Source organism: Haematobia irritans, chromosome 4 (genome assembly GCF_050003625.1).
Source record: "Haematobia irritans isolate KBUSLIRL chromosome 4, ASM5000362v1, whole genome shotgun sequence".
Classification (NCBI taxonomy): Eukaryota; Metazoa; Arthropoda; class Insecta; order Diptera; family Muscidae; genus Haematobia; species Haematobia irritans.
In genome coordinates this window covers 117,028,202-117,048,828 of record NC_134400.1, presented here as the reverse complement: position 1 = coordinate 117,048,828, position 20,627 = coordinate 117,028,202, and the positions used below count along the sequence as shown (strand labels likewise).

General features: G+C 34.7%; 1 protein-coding gene across 4 annotated transcripts in view; it reads left to right on the top strand.

Moving 5' to 3' along the window:
• The window catches only part of cu (NADP/NADPH phosphatase nocturnin), a 129,955-nt gene that overhangs the window by 46,213 nt on the left and 63,115 nt on the right, over nt 1-20,627 (top strand). Inside the window, exon 2 of one of the 4 annotated variants that reach the window (XM_075303819.1) lies at nt 1,198-2,916. The exons of the other annotated variants lie outside the window; for them this stretch is intronic. Within the exon in view, the coding sequence (XP_075159934.1) occupies nt 1,424-2,916 (1,493 nt within the window). The 5' untranslated portion in view covers nt 1,198-1,423. The remainder of the gene's footprint in view (nt 1-1,197; nt 2,917-20,627) is intronic. 4 annotated transcript variants of the gene reach the window in all.

The window sequence follows — 20,627 nt, the reverse complement described above, 5'->3', positions numbered from 1 at the left end:
GTGCAAAATTTTAATCAAATTAGTATAAAACTCTGGCTTCTGGGGCCATATAAGTCCATATCGGGCGAAAGATATATATGGGAGCTATATCTAAATCTGAACCGATTTCTTCCAAAATCAATAGGGTTCTATTCTGAGCCAAAACACATACTTGTGCCAAATTTGAAGTCGATTGGACTAAAACTGCGACCTAGACTTTGATTACAAAAATGTGTTCACGGACAGACGGACATGGTTATATCGACTCAGGAGCCCACCATGAGCATTTTTGCCAAAGACACCATGTGTATATCTCGTCTCCTTCTGGGTGTTGCAAACATATGCACTAACTTATAATACCCTGTTCCACAGTGTGGCGCAGGGTATAAAAATTAATTGTATCAATTATTATTTTTTTTTTTTTTTTATTGGAACAAATACATTTTTCAGTGACTTTGGTGACGGATACTATCATTTCTTTGAGTGGAGACATTTCAAATTAAAAATTAATTGGATCAATTAATTTCGTGATTGAAGACGAAAAATATTTTTGTAACTATATATGGATGAGCGTTTCCAACATTTCATTCAATTTAAATAAGTATGGAAAATGCTTTAGTATGCTTCATTATTTTTCTACACAGAAAAAAAAAACGTCTGTTGTAAATCTAATGCTAAATATTAGTACATATTTATTACAAACATTTTATTTTGTTTTAGTTTATTTTTAAAATTTTGTAAGACATTTTCCCCAGCCCAATGATTTTTTCTTTATTCCAAATATGCCTCAAAATTTTTATAAACTAAATGGCAGTAAAATTTCAATGACATACAAATTAGTTCAATTCTCACTCAAACAGAAGTTTTTAGTACACTTCTCAAAAATAGTAAGAATGAACTACAGTGTGGATAAAATGGGAATGATATGGCGCCTAAGATTTTTTCTTTATTTGTAGTTCATTTTTGTTTTTCGAAAAGATGCATTTCGTAAATGGTAATTAAAAATCCAAAAATTTCGGAAATTTTTCTTTAATTTAAAGAATCTCACAATTTTTAATACAATTTAGTTAAATTTTCGCACGAGATAGTTCATTTTTTTGTTCATAATGTTGTTTACTTTTTTTCTGTGTATAATATTGAAATAAATAATAAATTTCATTCAATTTTAAGAAAAGTGGTTGTGAGAAAATACTTTAGTATTTATGTATATATTTTTAGAACATTAAATATTAAAACAAAACATCACACTTTATGAAATGTGAAAAATTTTGAAGAGTGTTACAAAAAAACATCAACCATCAAATGTGAACTCATTATCGCAACATTCTCAAATCACATAAAATATGAAATTCTAGACCCATTCTAAGCGCATTCAGAATTCCATTCGCCACCTCCTGATACACTAAGTTAACAAATCGAAAAAAGTCAACGGGAAATCAGAAAAATGCAATCTCACCAAGATTCGTTCGGTTCAAATGTGCTTAAGTCGCGTGGTCATCGTCGCTCCGATACTTTGGGTAAATCCATGCCCATTACCTCGTTGCTATTGAATTACACACCATCCTCCTTACAGCAATCGGAAAATATACGAAGTGATGCCGGAGGTCGACTATCGGAAAATGATGGCTCTTTATCACCAACGCATTGGGAAAAACCACCAGAATTCTTTCCCATAAATGATACGCCGTCCAAATCAGAGGATGTGAAAAATCCTCAAAACTGCCCAGATAACGATGATGATCTGGATGCATTGGAGCAAGATTATGAAATTCTCATATCAGAATGCAGCAGCAGTTATGCCAGTAGTAATCAGCAAGATGATGGGGATCGTCGCAAGGCCAATTCGGATGAATACATTTCGTTGATTGGTAACTCGACTTTCTATACACCCTGTCAAACCTGTGTGGGTTCAGCACCCAGTGATTTGGCAGCTCGACCCTTGGCCATTAACGAAATGTGCCGACGTTTATGTACCGACGAATGTCGTCTGCGTCTAAGTTTGGCTGGCTTGATTCCAAACTCTGAAAGGACAGGGGAAAATCGTAAAATCCTGGAGGATTATGTTCAAAACACAATGCTTGAAACACCTCCAATGCTACCTCCTAGACCTTTGAAAAAGGACGAAGCCCCACCACTACCTCAAAAAGATGTTGTAGATCAGGCTCCGCCTAGGCCATCCAAAAAATCACAAGAGATATTACTCTCGCCACAACTTCCACAAAGGCCAAAGCCAGCTACAATAGCCATACAAAGAAAGCAATTTTTAAAGGATATCCTGATGCAAAATAGTAACTACGAGGAATTGTTTAGCAGCGACGATGATGATGATGATGACGACAATGGCAATGATAATGAAGGTGCAGCTTACAAGAGACGACCACCCAAAGATTTATTGGAGATTGTGGCCAACATAGTTGTACCACCACCAACACCATCTGTATCTCCCCTGCCACCATCCGACAACATCAAAGAGTCCCCGTCGAACGAAAAGACCAACGCTGAAACCCAACGCCCCATTGTTGATCCCCATGAGCTGGCCATGCTCAAGGATTTTCGTGAGAAATTCGAAATAGCGGAAGCGCTTGCCAAGACCTCGGCAATGACCTCAACGACACAAATAAAACAACGTCTAGCCGCTCGAAAACGGGAAATTGAATTGGATAATGCTAATGCCATTTCGTCTGCCGATGAACATGAGCATGAGACTGCTGGCAAAAGCGACAACACCGGTTTTTGTGGAGGCACCACCACCGAAACTGGTCTCATGCCACCAAAAAACCAACAGTCACATGTAAAAGGTACGTCCGCCATCGATGCCGTTACAAAAGCTGAAACATCCGTCACCAGTCACCAGACTGAAAACAAACCAGACATTGGGTCGACTGTCTACCAAGATGACTTTGAGCCCCCACGTGAATTGCTGTTGTATCTTGTAAGGTAATTGATCACATATCGCAAACAAGCCAAAAACATTTAAAAGCCAACGTGTATTATTATCAGTTTAATAAAATCGTAAATAGTTTAAGAATTTATAAAAGTTGGTAGTGTGCAATTGTTGGTGGGATGTAACCCAAAACTGACTACACAAAGCAACAGTGAATTTGTAGAAGTAACTTTTTCAACTACATCTACACGCAAAAAATATTCGTTTCTCCCAAACGAATTTTTAGACTAACAAACAAATAACTTTTCCCATTTACACTTCGCTGTAAGGAAGTTTGTTTGAAAGAAAAGTATATTATTTTTGTGATAAACGTTGATTCTGTTTTCGGGATATAAAAACAAATTCATAAAGACTAACACACAAAAAAAAAAAACAAATATTTTTATGGCTAATTGTATCTTCCCTCACATGTTTCTCTTTTACACGAGGTTTGTATAATTCTTAGCACACTTTTCTGTAATACTAACAATGTAGAAGAAATTATTTAATTTTATATTTTTTTTAAATTTTACCTTTCGCCGCGGACTATACAGTTGGTAAACCAACACACTATCCAATGGGCTACGTAGCTGTCATCAACAGACAATTACCGCTATAGCCACCAACACACAAGCAACACATACTGTCAAACAGTAATATTTAGAGAGCAAAGTTTTAGGCGCCCACGAGTCTATGTAAAGAACTTTTTTTTAACAGAATCATATGTCCAAGAAAGTAGAATTGCCATTTTCGAATTTCGAAAATTTGAAAGTTGTGCTGGATTGTGCTAGGTTTGTGCCGATTTGTGCTGCAATTTGTTTTTTTAAATTTTATCAAATAGCCGAGATATTTCGAAAAAACTTTTTTCAACAAAATTTTTGCCAGAATCGCCATTTTCGAAATTCGACATTTTGACAGTTGTGCTGAGTTGTGCTAGCCGAGTACATTATTGTGCCGTTTAAATAAAAATTCTATCTCTTATAGTTTTCGAGAAATTCTAAAATTTCGAAAAATTTCCAGAATCGCCATTTTCGAATTTCGAAATTTTTAATATTGTATTAAACCGTTATCGACTTGTGCTAAGTTGTGCCGTTGAGATCACCTTTCTATCTCAAGCCGTTTCCGAGAAACAGCCAAATTAAATTTTTAAAAAAGTTCAAAAATATGTGTTTGAAAAACGCCAAAATTTAAATTTTCGAATTTCAAAAAACTGAATGTTGTGCCAATTTGTGCTAGTTCAGTACTCATTTGTGCCGTTCGAATCAACTTTCTATCTCAAACCGTTTTGGAGATATTCGCAAAAACTTTTTTTTTAAAAATGCCAATTTATGATTGAAAATAGTCAAAATTTAAAATTTTCGAATTTCAAAAAACTGAACGTTGTGCCAATTTGTGCTAGGTTAGTACTATTTTGTGCCGTTTGAATCAACTTTCTATCTCAAACCGTTTTGGAGATATTCGCAAAAACTTTTTTTTAAAAAATGCCAATTTATGCCAAAATAGTCAAAATTTAAAATGTTCGAATTTCAAAAAACTGAACGTTGTGCCAATTTGTGCTAGGTTAGTACTCATTTGTGCCGTTTGAATCAACTTTCTATCTCAAACCGTTTTGGAGATATTCGCAAAAACTTTTTTTAAAAAATGCCAATTTATGATTGAAAATAGTCAAAATTTAAAATTTTCGAATTTCAAAAATCTGAACGTTGTGCCAATTTGTGCTAGGTTAGTACTCATTTGTGCCGTTTGAATCAACTTTCTATCTCAAACCGTTTTGGAGATATTCGCAATTTATGATTGAAAATAGTCAAAATTTAAAATTTTCGAATTTCAAACTTTTGGAAAGTAATTTTATATATATTCCTAAAATGTGCACAAGATTTCGAAAAGCTGTTCGGCATTACATATTAAATTTTTACTATGAAACTTCAAAATGCGTCTTATTGAAGACTTAATGTCAGAAAAAAAACTGTGCTTGAAATAGCCAAAATGGGCTGTGATTTTGGAACAAAATATTGCAAAAATAAAAATTCGATTTGTTGTTGCATTAGTGTAGTAACAAACCGAAATCAAAAGAAAAGATTAAGCAATAGTAGCTATGTGAGAAGATGATACACTGTGGTGGTGAAAAATGGGTAAATTTGGATGGAATAATTCTCGTATGTAATTTCCTTAGGAAATTAGCATATAAAACCCAAATTAAATTATCTCATTCCGCCAGATCTACACTAAACACTATGGAAACTTGCATTAGCCAGCAAAGAAACATATTTCTAGTTAGACTTTTTTCAATAGCTTCATAATCAATCAATTCCTCAATCCTTCATGTCTAATAAGCTCGTATTAAAATTGTAATAACAATATGTAAAGTAATTAATTTGGATGAAGAACCAGCCTGCATTAATATCAGGTTAACATAAACAAGTAGGTTAGGATAGGTTAGGTTAGGTTAACGTGGCAGCCCGATTAAATTTCAGGCTCACTTAGACTATTCAGTCCATTGTGATACCACATTTAACTAAAAGGTACCTATTACATATGGGCACTTCTAGTCTTAACCACTGAACCTTCTCTATTATTTACTTTTGTGGAACCAACCAGATTGCTCCAAAAACATTAACAAACTGCTTAAGTTAACGTTTTCCAGGTCCGCCAGTAATCTAAAGCTATATGCTCCTAAAATTCGCTTACGCCTTACACAAAAAGCAGGACACTCACACAAGAGGTGATTTATTGATTCCTTTTCCTCCGCATCATGACAGCTCATACAATAGTCATTATACTTCGCACCTATAGTTTTTGCAACTTCGCCTATCAGGCAGCGACCTGTTATAGCAGATATCGGGAGTGCTATCTGACGCCTTGAGAACACTAGCATATCTAGTTTGCGGTTTAAGTTTAAATGGGTCCATATTTGCTTGGTGTCGTTACAACCCTTGCAATTCTCCCATCGAATATTGGCCATCATAACAGCCTTCTCACGCAGTAAGAGCTTGCAGGTGGCCAGAGGCATACCAACAGATTCTAGTTCCCCTGGAATATGTAAGGTAGTTCCTAGAATTGCTAACTCATCTGCTTCGCAGTTACCCGGTATGTTCAGGCGCCCATATTAAGTGAATATTGTACTGCTCAGCCATCTCGTTGAGAGATTTGCGGCAGTAGATGGCCGTTTTCGAGTTGAGGAACACAGAGTCCAAGGATTTTATTGCAGGTTGACTGTCTGAGTATATATTAATGCCAATATTTATTGGAACATTACTTCTTAGCCAATTCACCTCCTCTCTTATTGCCAATATTTCAGCCTGAAAAACACTACAGTGATTAGGTAATATTTTCGCTATTCGAATTTCCTGATCTTTAGAATACACTCCGAACCCCACTTGTCCATTCAATTTGGAGCCATCAGTATAGAAATCTATATATCTTTTATTCCCCGGGGTCTGTGTACACTCACTGTTGGGAATTAGAGTTTCAAACTTTTTTTTAAGGGAGTCTGTTCCTGCCTTACTAAATGCGCCTGAGATACATAAGCTCGCCATACGCTGAACTTTATCTAAACAAGTCGGTTTCTGAAGTGCCGGCCACCAGACTACAACACCATATAGCATTGTAGGTCTAACCACTGCCGTGTATAGCCAATGCACAATTTTTGGTTTTAGTCCCCACTTTTTCCCTATTGCCTTTTTGCACGAGTACAAAGCTACCGTGGCTTTTCTCGCCCTCTCTTTAATATTAAGCCTAAAATTCAGCTTCCTGTCCAAAATAACGCCAAGGTATTTTGCACACTCGCCAAAGGGAATTTCAGTACCCCCTAAGGAAATGGGCCTAACCGTGGGAGTTTTGCGATCTTTGCAGTACATGACTAGTTCTGTCTTTGCTGGATTTACACCAAGACCATTATCTTTCACACAAAAAAAATATCAATTAATTTGATTGTCAATACAATTAAAATTATGTTTAAATTTGAGCTAACAACGTAATTTGTAAATACAATTACGATTTTAGTCACTTTAGCAACCAATTGTGTTATATAAACAAACATTTTGTTATATCAACAAAAATTTTGTTGAACTTAAAAATTTTCTGTAACAACAATTTATTGTTAGCTCAAAAATTACAATATTATTTTCTGTGTTCGCCCATTTCTCAGTATATACATAAACAAGTATATACGGCCATAAGTTCGGCACCATGGATTGCATAGAATCTTGTACTAAAGACTGTCATCCACAACCGAATTACTTGGGTTGCGGTAATACTTGCCGATGGCAAGGTACCTTAAAACTTCTTAACACCGTCTTCTCAATTGTATGTTAAGTTAGTACCTACGGGGTATATATTAAACAAAAAAAGCCGATTAAATACGTATATAATTCAGTTTACCAAAATTTTCTATAGAAATAAAATTTTGACAGAATTTTCTATAGAAATAAAATCTTGACAAAATTTTGTATAATAATAAACTTTTGACAAAATTTTCTGTACAAATAAAATGTTGACAAAATGTTCCATAACAAGTATATACGGCCGTAAGTTCGGCCAGGACGAATCTAATGTACGCTCCACCATGGATTACATAGAAACTTGTACTAAAGACTGTCATCCACAATCGATAACACTGAGTTGTGATAACACTTGCCAATAGCAAGGTATCTTCAAATTTCTTAACACCTTCTTCTCAATTGTAAGTTAGTCCATACGTGGATATATTAAACTAAAAATATACAACACTAAGTTCGGCCGGGCCGAATCTTAAATACCCACCCATGAACCAAATATTAGGGTTTCCTTTGAAATTTCAGGAGGGCTTGAGGACACTTCCCGAAGATAAATTTAAAGATTTCACCTATGAGGACTATATCAGATTCTGGATTTATAAGAACCATTTTTGTTTGAGTTTTAGAGAAATCATTAACATCTCTTGTAAGTGTGCAAGAAAATTATAAAATAACGTCTTGATTTGAAATCTTAAATCTGTAGAAGTAAAATTTTCATGATCAGTGCGCCATCTACACCCTCAAGAAGTGAAGTCGGTCTATATGGAGGCATTACCAAATAGACCGATAAAAACTTAATCCGATACGCGTTTTTGTGGGCCTAAAATACCAGAATATTTACAATTTCAGGCAAATCAGATAAAAACTACGGTTTCTAGAAACCCAAGGAGTTAAATCGGGAGATCGTTCTTATGGGGGCTATACTAAAATATGGACCGATACTCAACGTTTTCGGCACACCACTTTATGACCCGAAAATACTTCTAGATTTCCTATTTCAGGCAAATAGGATAAAAACTTCGGATTCTAGAAGCCCAAGAAGTAAAATCGGGAAATCGGTCTATATGGAGGCTATACCAAAATATGGACCGATACTCACAATTTTCTGCAACCTCTTTATGGTCCTAAAATACTTCTAGATTTCCAATTGTATGGGGACTATATCAAAATCTGGACCGATATAGCCCATCTTCGAACTTGACCTGCCTGCAGACAAAAGACGAGTTTGTACAAAATTTCAGCACGATTGCTTCATTATTGAAGACTGTAGCGTGATTACAACAGACAGACAGACAGACGGACATCGTTATATCGCCTTAGAATTTCTCCCTGATCAAAAATATATATACTTTATATAGTCGAAATCGATATTTCTTATTATACCCCCGTCACCATTCTATGGTGGTGGGTATAAAAATTTTCGTGAATTGCATTTCAAAAAATATTTAATAAAAAATTTAATTGGTTAATGATAATTGACTTTGGTGATTGATACTATCATTTCTGCGATTGAAAACATTTCAATTAAAAATTAATTGGATCATTTAATTTCGTGATTGAAGACAAAAAATATTTTTTTTCTGTGTACACTTTTATTTGTTGTAACTAAACTTGCATATCTTTACATGTGTAGTTAAAAATAGGATACCTCATAATATCTGGTATGAATTTTATTTAATTAAAACATAAATTCCACCAATGTGCGGTTTAATAAAATAATGCTGCTGTTTAACTTTAATGGAATTATTATTGTTTGATTTTATATACATATATTTGTTTGAATGGACTTAAATAGATTTTTTTCTTGATCGATCCATTTTTATAAATGTTTATGATTCAAACTTGTTTTCGCTTCGAACTTATCGTCAAACGTAATTGGAGCATCTGCGTCATTTATGGATGGGAAAAGAAATACATGGATCGATTGTACGTCAATTATTGGTGGTGGCCGAGGTGGTCCAGCCAGCAACAGTCAGTTAAGCAATTTGGGGCTTGGAGAATGACAACGATAACTACCGTCTAAGAATATCTCAATGTTGAGAAGTTTTCATTAACTCTCTGATGTACTTATTTTGATTGTTTTGTATGGTGGTTTTGCAACTACTTCAATTGCGAATAACTTCTGGCACTTTGACTCATTTCAATTCGAATCGATTTCAATACATTTGCCTTTGCTCTGATGGTTCAAGGAAGTTTATGGGATTTATTTCTTTGTGTTATCGTTTCTTTCGCAAATTCGCACCAACGGCTAAAGTTAAATAAAAATAAATCAATGTATTGCTAATTTAAGTACATACAATTAGTTTTAAATATTTTTTTTTTCAAACAATAACAAAACGAAACTACTGTTTATTAGAGAAATATTTTAAAATTTAAAATATTTTCATATTTTGCCGTTTAAGAAGGCACTACCAGAGAAAATTTCAAGTTAATTCAAGATAAATTTATGGCGTGACCTTCCTCTAAGTATCATGTAAATTGCACGTAAATTGAAATAGTTAAGCTTTATATGTGTTGAATTTTATATCCACTTTGTACAATGAACACTTTCTATCAATATTTGTAATAATCGTTTAAGTAGGCTATGATATCAAAATAGTATTTTTTTCTTGTATGTATTCATAGTATGCTTTGCATTTTTTTAAGTCTTTCAAATAAACTCATTTGTGTCACATCTAATTTCAATAAAGAAAGAAACACTAAATTGTGTTTTTCAATAGGTTATGAGCCCAGACAGGCAGAACTGTGAAATATTGTTTTTGTGAATTTTCTTCGCGTTTTTAAATCGTTTTGTATAAAAGAAAATTAACAATGAATTCCATGTTCAATATCGAGAAATTGGATGAAACCAATTATGACACATGGAGTGTGTTAATCAAGAATGTTCTCGTGTTTCAAGATTTGTGGAATGTTATATCCGAAGATGTGCCTGGAACCCAAGATGCCGGAATTGCAGCGCAACTGAAAATCAAGAATGAGAAAGCATTAGCTACGATTGTTTTGTGTGTGTCTTCTATTCAGCTGCAGCATATAAAAAGCTGTAAAACAGCTAGAGAGGCATGGGAAATACTTAAAGATGTACATCGGCCAAAGGGTCCCGCCCGGAAAGTATCATTATTCAAGAGACTTTTAGCTATGAAAATGACGGAAGGTGAATGTATGCAGAAGTACATTTGTCATTTTAGTGCAAACGTGGAAAAACTAGCCGAAGTTGGCGTAGAACTTCAGGAAGAGCTGTTTGCAATTATGCTTTTAGCCAGTTTACCGGATTCGTACGAGAATTTGGTCGTTGCATTAGAGGCTAGGGATAGTCTACCTTCCTTGTCGGCATTGAAAATTAAGTTGCTTGAAGAAGGAGAACGAAGAAAGACTCAAGATCAAGAAAATAATGTAACTGGACATGCATTTGCATCGAGGCGTAGTAAGGAAGTGCAAAAGCCAGAGAAATTTAATAGAAATAATTACAAGGAAAAGTCCAACGAATCTCAATCAATTTTTAAGAAAGGCATTAAATGTTTCAAATGCAAGAAAATGGGGCATTATGCATCTGAATGCAGAAAAGGGGCATTGAAACCGAACGAAGGAAAAGGAGAAGAAAATGCTTTGTTTTCAGCGGCAAATGGTCAAGAATTTCTGAGCAAAACAAGTTGGTGTGTTGACAGTGGTGCTTCGTCGCACATGTGTTGCAAACGAGATTTATTTTCCGAATTTAAAACCCATCAAGAAAATATAGTTCTTCCAGGAAACAACAGCATTCAGGCGGAAGGTATTGGAACAATCAATTTACATTATAAAGATCGTAATGTAACTCTGGTGAATGTGCTGTTTGTTCCTGAATTGCAATGTAATTTCCTGTCCGTGTCGAAGGCGATTGCATATGGTCACAGTGTGAATTTCAGCAGAAAAGGAGCAGAAATTTTGAATAACAAAGGTGAGTTAGTTTTGAAAGCTCAGAAAGTCGACGAAATGTTTATCTGTAAACAGAAGGAGTCAACATTATTTGCATCAAAAAAGTCTGTAGAAGAAGCCATGAAATGGCATTGTCGTTATGGACATTTAAATTTTGGAAGCCTAAGAGAGCTGAAATCAAAACAGTTGGTACGAGGATTGGAAATCGAAATTCCTAATGATTTAAATTGCACGGTATGTATGAGAAGCAAAAGTGTTCAAAGACCATTCGGAGATTCAGAAAATCGAGCAAAGGATATTGTCGAAGTCATCCACGCAGACGTTTGTGGTCCCATGAAAACGACATCTATTGGCGGATCAAGATATATGGTAACATTTATTGATGACAAATCAAGATACGTATTTGTTTATTTCCTTAAAAGTAAGGATGAAGTCTTCAATAAATTTCAAGAATTTCATGTCATGATTGAAAAACAGATGGGCAAGAAGGTCAAAATTTTAAGAAGCGATAATGGCACTGAGTTTCTCAACAAGCGTTTTGATCAATACCTTGTGAAACATGGAATAGTTCGTCAGCTTACGGTACCATATACGCCACAGCAAAATGGCGTTGCTGAAAGGTTTAACCGAACTCTGATTGAGATGGCCAGAAGTATGCTGATAGGAGCAAATCTAGGAGAAAACCTGTGGGCAGAAGCAGTTTACACTGCAGCATATCTTAGAAACAGGTCTCCATCAAAATCACTTCCAGGAAGTACACCATTTGAAGTCTTTTATGGTAAGAAGCCATCAGTTGGACATTTAAAAGTATTTGGTTCTTTAGCAGTAGCTTTAAATAAACGTCAGAAGACCAAATTTGAACCAAGAGGACGTAAATGTGTAATGGTGGGTTATGCGGATACCTCAAAAGCATATCGTTTATTTGATAAGGAACGACGGCAAATTATAGTTAGCCGCGACGTGTATTTTGTCGAAAATATACCTGAACAAGACAAAGAAATTTCAATTTGTACAGAGGAAGTATCAGCAACTAGTTCTGAAAATCCAGTGATTGAAAAGGAAGAAATTCAAGAAATAAATTTAAACAATGAAGTTCATGATGTTCACATTGAGAGTGAGTATGAATCGTTTGAAGATAACGAAGACGAAACTCCTCAGAATTTGCAAGTAGCTACGAGAGGTAGAGGAAGGCCAAAAATTGTCCGAACTGGAAAACCTCGCAGACCACGAAAAGTATTTAATACTTTAAATGTACTACGCGCAGAAGAGGTTCAAATTCCAGATACAGTTGAAGATGCTTTAAAAGGCCCATATGAACAGGAGTGGTGGGCAGCAATGCAAAAGGAATATCAGTCACTACTAGAGCATGATACATGGCAGCTTGTAAAGAAACCAAATAATCAAAAAGTTGTAAGTAATAAATGGGTATTTGCACTGAAAAAGGATAAGGACGATAATATAGAGAGGTTCAAGGCCAGATTAGTAGCAAAAGGTTGTTCTCAAATTTTTGGAATAAATTATATGGAAACATTTTCACCAGTGGTTAGACATGAAACCATACGTATAATCTTTGCCTTGGCAGTAGAATATAAATTACACCTTCATCAAATGGATGTATCATCAGCATATATAAATAGTGAACTGAATGAAGAAGTTTATATGTCACAACCAGAAGGATTCATCGATAACAAATTTCCCAATCATGTTTTAAAGCTAAAGAAAGCCATTTACGGGCTGAAACAATCAGGCAGGCAATGGAATTTCAAGTTGGATAATATTTTGAAAGGTATTGGATTCCAACAGTGTGAAAGTGAACCTTGTGTATATACTATGCACAAAGAAAATAGAATGAACATTATAGCAGTCTATGTCGATGACCTTTTAATAGCATGTTCAAATTTGGATGACATGCAAGATATAAAGAATGGTATTGCGAAACATGTCAAGGTAGTGGACAAAGGAGCGGCAAAATATTTTCTAAGTCTCGAAATAGAACGCAAAGGAGAATTGGGCGATATTTCAGTAAAACAGAAATCGCAGATACGGAAATTATTGAAGAATTTTGAAATGGAAACATGTCGACCAATTTCAACACCACTAGATCCCAGACATCAAATCAAGTGCGATAACGAAAGTTGCAAATTAGCTGATGCAGTGCAGTATCAATCTCTCATTGGATCTTTAATGTATATTGCATTAAATACACGGCCAGATATTTTACATTCTGTGAGTAAATTATCACAAAGAAATAACAATCCTCACAGTGAGCACATGAGCGCAGCTAAAAGAGTTCTAAAATATCTTCATGCTTCGGAAGATATGGCCATAAAATTTAAGAAAACGGGTAGTCCGATTGTATGCTTCACAGATGCGGATTGGGGTGGCGATTGTACTGACAGGAAGTCATATACAGGATATGTTTGCATAATGGCAGGAGCAGTAGTTTCGTATGAATCGAAAAAGCAAGATACAGTTGCACTCAGCAGTACTGAAGCTGAATACATGTCTATGTCTTCCGCATGTAAAGAGGTAACATATTTAAAGAAATTGTTTAATGAGATGAAAATTCAATGTCCAAAAGCCATCACAATGAATGTGGACAATATGAGCGCAATTAATCTTGTCAAGAATCCTGTTTATCACAATCGAAGTAAACATATTGACATCAAATATCATCATATCCGAGATGTTTACCAGCGTGGAGAAATCAATTTAAATTATTGTCCAAGTAATGAAAATATAGCGGATATACTTACTAAGAATCTTCCGAAGATATCACATAATAAATTTACTAAAATGTTAGGACTTTGCTAGAATAAGAGATTTTGATTAATTCAATAAACAATTTATTTTGAGAGAAAATGTTCATTGAGGGGGAATGTTGAATTTTATATCCACTTTGTACAATGAACACTTTCTATCAATATTTGTAATAATCGTTTAAGTAGGCTATGATATCAAAATAGTATTTTTTTCTTGTATGTATTCATAGTATGCTTTGCATTTTTTTAAGTCTTTCAAATAAACTCATTTGTGTCACATCTAATTTCAATAAAGAAAGAAACACTAAATTGTGTTTTTCAATAATATGGTACATCAATTTAGCAAAAGTCGGGCGAGAGGGAGGTCCCTCTTCACGTGCAAAAATCAAAAAAAAAAAAAAAAGATTAATACAGAATTTTTGTCTAGTGACCGTTATTCACTTACCCAAAGAAAACAGGTTAAAATTTCAAAATGTCCGCGCCCATGTACTGATAACTTAGGAACCCTACACACTCAAAAAAAATCGCTTCTGTAACATACGAGAGCGGTTCGGAAACATCTTAGCCTATCAATGAAAGAGAATAGTTAGTTTTTATACCCTCCACCATAGGATGGGGGGTATATTAACTTTGTCATTCCGTTTGTAACACATCGACATATTGCTGTAAGACCCCATAAAGTATATATATATATATATATATATATATATATATATATATATATATATATATATATATATATATATATATATATATATATATATATATATATATATATATATATATATATATATATATATATATATATATATATATATATATATATATATATATATATATATATATATATATATATATATATATATTCTGGGTCGTGGTGAAATTCCGTCCGTCTGTTGAAATCACGCTAACTTCCGAACGAAACAAGCTATCGACTTGAAACTTGGCACAAGTAGTTGTTATTGATGTAGGTCGGATGGTATTGCAAATGGACCATATCGGTCCACTTTTACGTATAGCCCCCATATAAACGGACCCCCAAATTTGGCTTGTGATTGTTCTAAGAGAAGCAAATTTCATCCGATCCGGCTGAAATTTGGTACGTGGTGTTGGTATATGTTCTCTAATGACCATGCAAAAATTGGTCCACATCGGCCCATAATTATATATATAGCCCCCATATAAACCGATCCCCAGATTTGACCTCCGGAGCCTCTTAGACGAGTAAAAGTCATCCGATCCGATTGAAATTTGGTACGTGGTGTTAGTATATTGTCTCTAACAACCATGCCAAAATTGGTCCATATCGGTCCATAATTATATATAGCCCCCATATAAGCCGTTCCCCAGGTTTTTTCTCCGGAGCCTCTTGGAGGAGCAAAATTCATCCGATCCGGTTGAAATTTGGAACATGGTGTTAGAATGTGGTCTCTAACACACACGCAAGAATTGTTCCATATCGGTCCATAATTATATATAGCCCCCATATAAACCGTTCCCCAGGTTTGATCTCCGGAGCCTCTTGGAGGAGCAAAATTCATCCGATCCGGTTGAAATTTGAAGTATAAGGCCGCTAATAACCATGCCAAAATTGGTCCATATCGGTCTATAGTTATATATAGCCGATCTCCAATCGCACAAAAATTGGTCCATATCGGTTCATAATCATGGTTGCCACTCGAGCCAAAAATAATCTACCAAAATTTTATTTTTATTGAAAACATTGTCAAAATGTTATTTCTATAGAAAATTTTGTCAAAATTTTATTTCTATAGAAAATTTTGTCAAAATTTTATTTCTATAGAAAGTTTTGTCAAAATTTTATTTCTATAGAAAATTTTGTCAAAATTTTATTTCTATCGAAAATTTTGTCAAAATTTTATTTCTATAGAAAATTTTGTCAAAATTGTTTTTCTATAGAAAATTTTTTCCAAATTTTATTTCTATAGAAAATTTTTTCCATATTTTATTTCTATAGAAAATTTTTTCCAAATTTTACTTCTATAGAAAATGTTGTCAAAATTTTATTTTGTCAAAATTTTATTTCTATAGAAACTTTAAACTTAATTATATACGTATTTAATCGGCCTTTTTTAGTTTAATATATACCACGTATGGACTATGTGGTATATATTACGGTGTTAGGAAATTTTAAGATACCTTGCCATCGGCAAGTGTTACCGCAACACAAGTAATACGATTGTGGATGACAGTCTTCAGTAGAAGTTTCTACGCAATCCAAGGGTACATAAGCTTCGGCCTGGCCGAACTTACGGCCGTATATACTTGTTTTACTTGCAGCATACACTCTCGGTCTCTCTTTCGAAACACATATATGTTTATAGGTAATGTCTAAATTAATATATGTTTGCATCCACACATATTATATTAAAATCATCATTGAGCTCAACATGGAATCGGGCAGCACTCAGTGATAAGAGAGAAGTTCACCAATGTGGTATCACAATGGACTGAATAGTCTAAGTGAGCTTGATACATCAGGCTGCCACTTAACCTAACCCCACCAGGTGACAATAAATGAGCAACTCTATTTTCACCAAATGATCACGTTTCCAGAAACCTTATAAATGTGTTCGGTCGTTACCCGTAAGTTTTAAGATACCTTGCCATGGGCAACTCTTTACATAACCAAAGTAATTCATTTGTGGATGACAGTCTTTAATAGAACTTTTGTATAGCCAGAGAAGGCATATGATTACCTAAAACATATTTCAAGAGTATAATGTTATTTTTGAACGGGGAACATATAACATGTTTATCGAAATTATGCTATTTGCTTGTAAATTATGTATCTGATTTCAGGAGAATAACAAAATTTTTCCGACAATGTTGTATGTTCCCCATTCGAAAACAACCTAAAGATCTTGAAAGATATTTGAGGTGATAATATTTCTTCTCATATCACATTATCCTCGTTGGAGGCTGCATAATATTCGACCTGGCCAAATCTTATGCAGGGGGGCATTTTTGCATTTTTTCTTACACTTCGATAGATATTATAGGCCAAATTCCGCTTATTTGAGTAATGCCATTTGGTCACAACTCAAGAATCAAATTTTCAGAATAAACTCATATAGCTTTTGAACTAATTGTGGTATGTCCTCAAAATTACAATTTTTGTTCTACATGCTGTAACTCAGTAAAGCTGGTGACATTTCTGAGTGTTTCAAAGCTTCGGGCTCAGCTAGAAAAAGGAGGTCCCTTGTCATTTGAGCTTAATATAGAATCGGCCAGCACTCAGTGATATGAGCGAGGTTCAACACTGTGGTATCACAATGGACTGAATAGTCTAAGTGAGCCTAAAATATCAGGCTGCCACTATATCTAACCTAAACTACCATAAGTGGTACGTGGTTTTATGTGAACATACAAGAAGGGAAGTGTAATTGAAAAAATGTACCTGTTTTTTGTTCTACATTTTTCTATATTGTATAATTTATTTTTATTTGCAGTTACATGATGTCTGCGCGTGTACATTTGATGGGCACGACGTAAATATAAAATGATTATATATTATTGAAATTGAACCAAAATATAGTGTATAAAAAAGTTTGCTTGCACGACATTATAAATACAAATAAACAAGGAATTAGTAAATAAATAAATAAACAAGTATATACGGCCGTAATTTCGGCCGAATCTTATGTACCCTCCACCATGGATTGCAAAGAAAATTGTATTAAAGACTGTCATCCACAATCGAATTACTTGAATTGCGGTAACACTTGCCGATGGCAAGGTATCTTACAACTTCTTAACACCGTCTTCTCAATTGTAAGTTAGTCCATACAGGGTATATATTAAACAAAAAATAGGTCGATTAAATACGTATATAATTCAGTTTGACAAAATTTTCTAAAGAAATAAAATTTTGACAAATTTTGATAAAATTTTGACAAAATTTTCTATAGCAATAACATTTTGACAAAATTTTCTATAGTAATAAAATTTTGACAAAATTTTCTATAGAAATAAAATTTGGGAAGATTATTTTTGGGGATCGGATATATATAACTATAGACCGATATGGACCAATTTTGGGATGGTTGTTAGCGGCCATATTCTAGCGCAATGTACCAAACTTCTACCGGATCGGCTGAATTTTGCTCTTCCAAGGGGCTCAGGAGGTCAAATCTGGGGATCGGTTTATATGGGGGCTACATATAATTATGGACTGATATGGACCAATTCCTGCATGGTTGTTAGAGACCATATACTAACACCATGTACAAAATTTCAACCGGATCGGATGAAATTTGCTTCTCTTAGAGGCTCCGCTCCGCTCGGTTTATATGGGGGCTATATGCATGGTTGTTAGAGACCATATACTAATACCATGTACCAAATTTTAACTGGTTCGAATGAATTTTGCTCGTCCAAGAGGCTCCGCAGAGAGGTTTTGTGACCAAACCCTAATAGGTTTTGGGAAAAACCGCATTTCCATATTTAAGGATGGGAGTTTAATCACAATCTCAACAGAAATGTCTGATATTAGGAGCTATAGTTGATTTTGAACCTACAGAGTTTGTATACCACTAATGCTTCCATTATTAAACAAGTAAGGAAAGTCAAAAGTCGGGCGGGGCCGACTATATTATACCCTGCACCACTTTGTAGATCTAAATTTTCGATACCATATCACATCCGTCAAATGTGTTGGGGGCTATATATAAAGGTTTGTCCCAAATACATACATTTAAATATCACTCGATCTGGAAGAATTTGATAGACTTCTACAAAATCTATAGACTCAAAATTTAAGTCGGCTAATGGACTAGGGTGGAACACAATGTTAGTAAAAAAATATGGGAAACATTTAAATCTGAAGCAATTTTAAGTAAACTTCGCAAAAGTTTATTTATGATTTATCGCTCGATATATATGTATTAAAAGTTTAGGAAAATTAGAGTCATTTTTACAACTTTTCGACTAAGCAGTGGCGATTTTACAAGGAAAATGTTGGTATTTTGACCATTTTTGTCGAAATCAGAAAAACATATATATGGAAGCTATATCTAAATCTGAACCGATTTCAACCAAATTTGGCACGCATAGCAACAATGCTTATTCTCCTCCCTGTGCAAAATTTCAACTAAATCGGAGTTAAAAATTGGCCTCTGTGGACATATGAGTGTCAATCGGGCGAAAGCTATATATGGGAGATATATCTAAATCTGAACCGATTTCAACCAAATTTGGCACGCATAGCTACAATGCTAATTCTACTCCCTGTGAAAAATTTCAACTAAATCGGAGTTAAAAATTGGCCTCTGTGGTCATATGAGTGTAAATCGGGCGAAAGCTATATATGGGAGATATATCCAAATCTGAACCGATTTCAACCAAATTTGGCACGCATAGTAACAATGCTAATTCTACTACCTGTGCAAAATTTCAACTAAATTGGAGTTAAAAATTGGTCTCTGTGGACATATGAGTGTAAATCGGGCGAAAGCTATATATGGGGGATATATCTAAATCTGAACCGATTTCAACCAAATTTGGCACGCATAGTAACAATGCTAATTCTACTCCCTGTGCAAAATTTCAACTAAATCGGAGTTAAAAATTGGCCTCTGTGGTCATATGAGTGTAAATAGGGCGAAAGCTATATATGGGAGCTATATCTAAATCTGAACCGATTTCAACCAAATTTGGCAAGCATAGCTACAATGCTAATTCTACTCCCTGTGTAAAATTTCAACTAAATCGGAGTTAAAAATTGGCATCTACGGTCATATGAGTGTAAATCGGGCGAAAGCTATATATGGGAGATATATCTAAATCTGAACCGATTTCAACCAAATTTGGCACGCATAGCTACAATGCTAATTCTACTCCCTGTGCAAAATTTCAACTAAATCGGAGCAAAAAATTGGCCTCTGTGGTCATATGAGTGTAAATCGGGCGAAAGCTATATATGGGAGCTATATCTAAATCTGAACCGATTTCAACCAAAGTTGGCACGCATAGCTACAATGCTAATGATACTCCCTGTGCAAAATTTCAACTAAATCGGAGCAAAAAATTGGCCTCTCTGGTCATTTGAGTGTAAATCGGGCGAAAGCTATATATGGGAGCTATATCTAAATCTGAACCGATTTGGCTGATATTTTGCAAGTTTTTCGAGACTCATAAAATATTCGGATGTACAGAATTTGAGGAAGATCGGTTGATATACACGCCAATTATGACCAGATCGGTGAAAAATATATATGGCAGCTATATCTAAATCTGCACCGATGTTTTCCAAAATCAATAGGGATCGTCTTTGAGCCGAAACAGGACCCTATACCAAATTTTAGGACAATCGGAATAAAACTGCGAGCTGTACTTTGCACACAAAAATACATCAACAGACAGACAGACAGACAGACAGACAGACAGACGGACAGACAGACGGACAGACAGACAGACGGGCATCGCTAAATCGACTCAGAATTTAATTCTAAGCCGATCCGTATACTAAAAGGTTGGTCTATGATTACTCCTTCTTGGCGTTACATACAAATGCACAAACTTATTATACCCTGTACCACAGTAGTGGTGAAGGGTATAAATATGGGAAACATTTAAATCTGCAGCAGTTTTAAGGAAACTTCCCAAAAGTTTATTTATGATTTATCGCTTGATATATATGTATTAGAAGTTTAGGAAAATTAGAGTCAACTTTTAGACTAAGCAGTGTCGATTTTACAAGGAAAATGTTGGTATTTTGACCATTTTTGTCGAAATCAGAAAAACATATATATGGGAGCT